This window comes from Pelobates fuscus, chromosome 2 (assembly GCF_036172605.1).
Source record: "Pelobates fuscus isolate aPelFus1 chromosome 2, aPelFus1.pri, whole genome shotgun sequence".
Classification (NCBI taxonomy): domain Eukaryota; kingdom Metazoa; phylum Chordata; class Amphibia; order Anura; family Pelobatidae; genus Pelobates; species Pelobates fuscus.
Genome location: NC_086318.1, coordinates 114581822 through 114584660, shown reverse-complemented (window position 1 = coordinate 114584660; position 2839 = coordinate 114581822). Strand labels below are relative to the sequence as shown.

The 2839-nt window shown below is 47.9% G+C and overlaps 1 protein-coding gene across 1 annotated transcript; it reads right to left on the bottom strand.

Annotated features, from left to right (window-relative positions):
* Window positions 1–1519: 1519 nt before the first annotated feature.
* Window positions 1520–2237, bottom strand: C2H3orf80 (chromosome 2 C3orf80 homolog). The gene has a single exon (XM_063441029.1). It carries the CDS (start codon window positions 2148–2150, stop codon window positions 1584–1586), a length of 567 nt encoding a protein of 188 aa, XP_063297099.1. The 5' UTR covers window positions 2151–2237; the 3' UTR covers window positions 1520–1583.
* Window positions 2238–2839: the final 602 nt, after the last annotated feature.

Here is a 2839-nt window from a genome sequence, read left to right as displayed (position 1 = left end):
CCATTAAGGGGTAATAGATTTACAAGGAGCTATTCGGGATTTCTTCAAATAACTTTCTGATTTTCTAGAAATGTGTTTGAAGAATTTAGATGAGTTACCTTACATAACCCCCAGCACGTTAACAGTTACTGTATAAAACGAGCTTCTACACCACTGGGGTACCAATCACTGTAACCCATTAAAAGCCCATTCAGCACCCTAGGGGGAATAATAAACAGATCATTTAGGCGATAATTGCCAAATGGATATTTTCATGCAATTTAGATAAGGTGAACATGAGAATCGTCTATAATTTGATGTTTAGGTAGATTCCACAGTGGAAATTGTAGAATAATAAAATGGTATAATGGATACTGAAGCGGTGTAAAGTGATAAGTACTGAAAAGTAGTATATAGCTGATCGTATTGCAGCATGGACAATAATAGGATATTTAAGGGACGGCTAATACAGAACAGACAGTAAGAGGGCATTTGAAGGTATTTAGGAGAACGTACTGTTTAAGAGCAAGAGGGTATTTAATTTAAGTGAAATGTACTGGAGGAGGAACAGTAAAATGCAATTTAGGTAAAATGTACTGCATGATAGAAAGTAAGAGGGTATTTAAATGACGGGTACAGCGGGTTAGGCAGTAAGTAGATGTGACAGTAAGAGGGTACTGTGGGATAAAGAGTAAGAGAATATATAAGTAATATGCACTGCAGAATGGACAATAAGTGGGCATTTAAAGATATAGACAAGATGGACAATAAAGGTATATAAAGTGACAGTACTGTAGTATATACAATAAAATGGTATTTGAAGTGATAGGTACTGGAGGACAGGCAGTCAGAGGGTATTTAAAGTGATAAGTACTGCAGGACAGGCAGAAAGATGTATTTAAAGTGATAGGTACTGCAGGACAGGCAGTAAGATGGTATTTAAAGTAATAGGTACTGCACGACAGGCAATCAGAGGATATTTAAAGTGATAGGTGCAGCAGGACAGGCAGTAAGATGGTATTTAAAGTGGGGCTGGAAAGTAGATAGTGAGAGTTTTTTTTAAGAAAGGCGGGTTAGTGGTGGGATCTTTAAGTTGGGGGTTAGTGGAGGGTTTCACATGGTGGGTATCAGTAGAGGTTACCGATGTTGAGGGTCTGTGACGACCCCCCATGTAGTTGATCATTGTGGGGGTTCTCATTTAGTTGGTTAGTAGCAGTTCCTTATATATGGGTCAATGGGGAGTTCTCATGTAGTTGGTCGGTAGGGGATCCTCATTTTGAAGGTGTTTCCTCATTTTGGGGGTCAGTAGAGGGTTCCTTATGGTGGGTATCAGTAGAGGATACTGCTGTTGGAAGTTAGTGATGTCTACCCATGTAGTTGGTCAGTAGCGGAGTCATCATGTAGTTAATCAGCATCAGTTATTTATGTAGATGGCTAATGAGGACCCCCACCCCATTTAGTTGGTAAGTAGCCGTTCCTTATGTTGGGGGTCAATGGGGAGTTTTCATATAGTTGGTCAGTAAGGGGCTCCTTATTTTGGGGGTTTCTTTGTAGGTGTCTCCTCATCTTGGGGTTCTTCGCAGGTGTCTCCTCATTTTGGGGTGTCAGTGGGGGGTCTGGTTTGCTGTGGCCCCTTCCTCTCCCGCAGGACACACGGGGACCTGTGTGACGGGCAGGATGAGCTGGCTGCCGGGTCCCATGGACTCCTCATAGGTGGGCAGGTACTTGACCTCCTCGTAGCTGGGCAGCTGCAGGAAGGCCGGGGGGGAGATGATCCGCAGTTCGTGCTGTCTCCGGACGCTGTCTATCAGGGAGTCCTGCGAGCTGGTCTCGTTGAGCAGCCCCCCCGGCCCCCGCTGGCCCCTGGGCGGCTGGCGGGAGTACCTGCGCGGGCTGGGGGGGCAGATCATGCGCTGCAGGAAGTATCCGATGGCGAAGAGGACGAGCAGGATGAGCAGCCCGGACAGCTTCCGCACGAACCAGCCCACGTTGTCCAGGAAGGTGTGGAAGGGCAGCTGGCAGCAGCGGATCTCCGTGTGGCTCACATTGCCCAGGACGCAGCAGCCCTCCCGGTCCCCGCACAGGAGATCCCCGCAGCTCCAGCCAGCCTGGGACCCCTGGCAGCACAGCAGCATCGCAGCCACCAGCACCGAGCCCTCCGGACAGCCCATCACGGCGGCACCGACCTCTCCTCCGCCAAGGGCACAGCGAGGAGCACACTGCGGGCAGCCTCTCTCACCAGCCGCACGGTCCGCCAGCCAGGCACCCTCTGTCACCAGCCGCAGAAGACTCACATCTTGCTGAGCCTTTGGGGAGGGGAGCTGGAGAGCAGGACAGCTGATGGCGAGGAGACAGGAGGAGGAGGAGGAGGTGAAGGAGTCTCTTCTTAGGGTTTCTTCTTGCAGTGACCTTGGACGCAGACGACTTGATCATGTTAGGAGAGTGCTGCTGGTGGGGTGCAGAGCAGCTTCCCATAGCCAACACCAGCATCATCATCACCACCATCATCATCATCATCATCACTGGACTGAGACCAGAGAGAGGAGAGAGACATGACAATTAGTGCTGCTCTCAGTCTGGATGGCTTCTGGGAAAGAGACAATGTAAATAGTAGTGCTGGAGAGAATACACATAATAGTGCTGGAGAGAATTTAAATAGTGCAGGAGGGGATTTAAATACATAGTTCTGGAGAGAATTTAAATAGTGCTTTAAAGAGTGCACATGAAAAGGGAATGTGGTGGAGGCAAACTACACATATATTTAAGGTCTGATTATATTTCTAGCTACATAGTGGCAGGTGTGTTATTTTCTAGACTAGAACATTCTAAAATGTCCAGAAAGCAGCAGTATACTACCAGT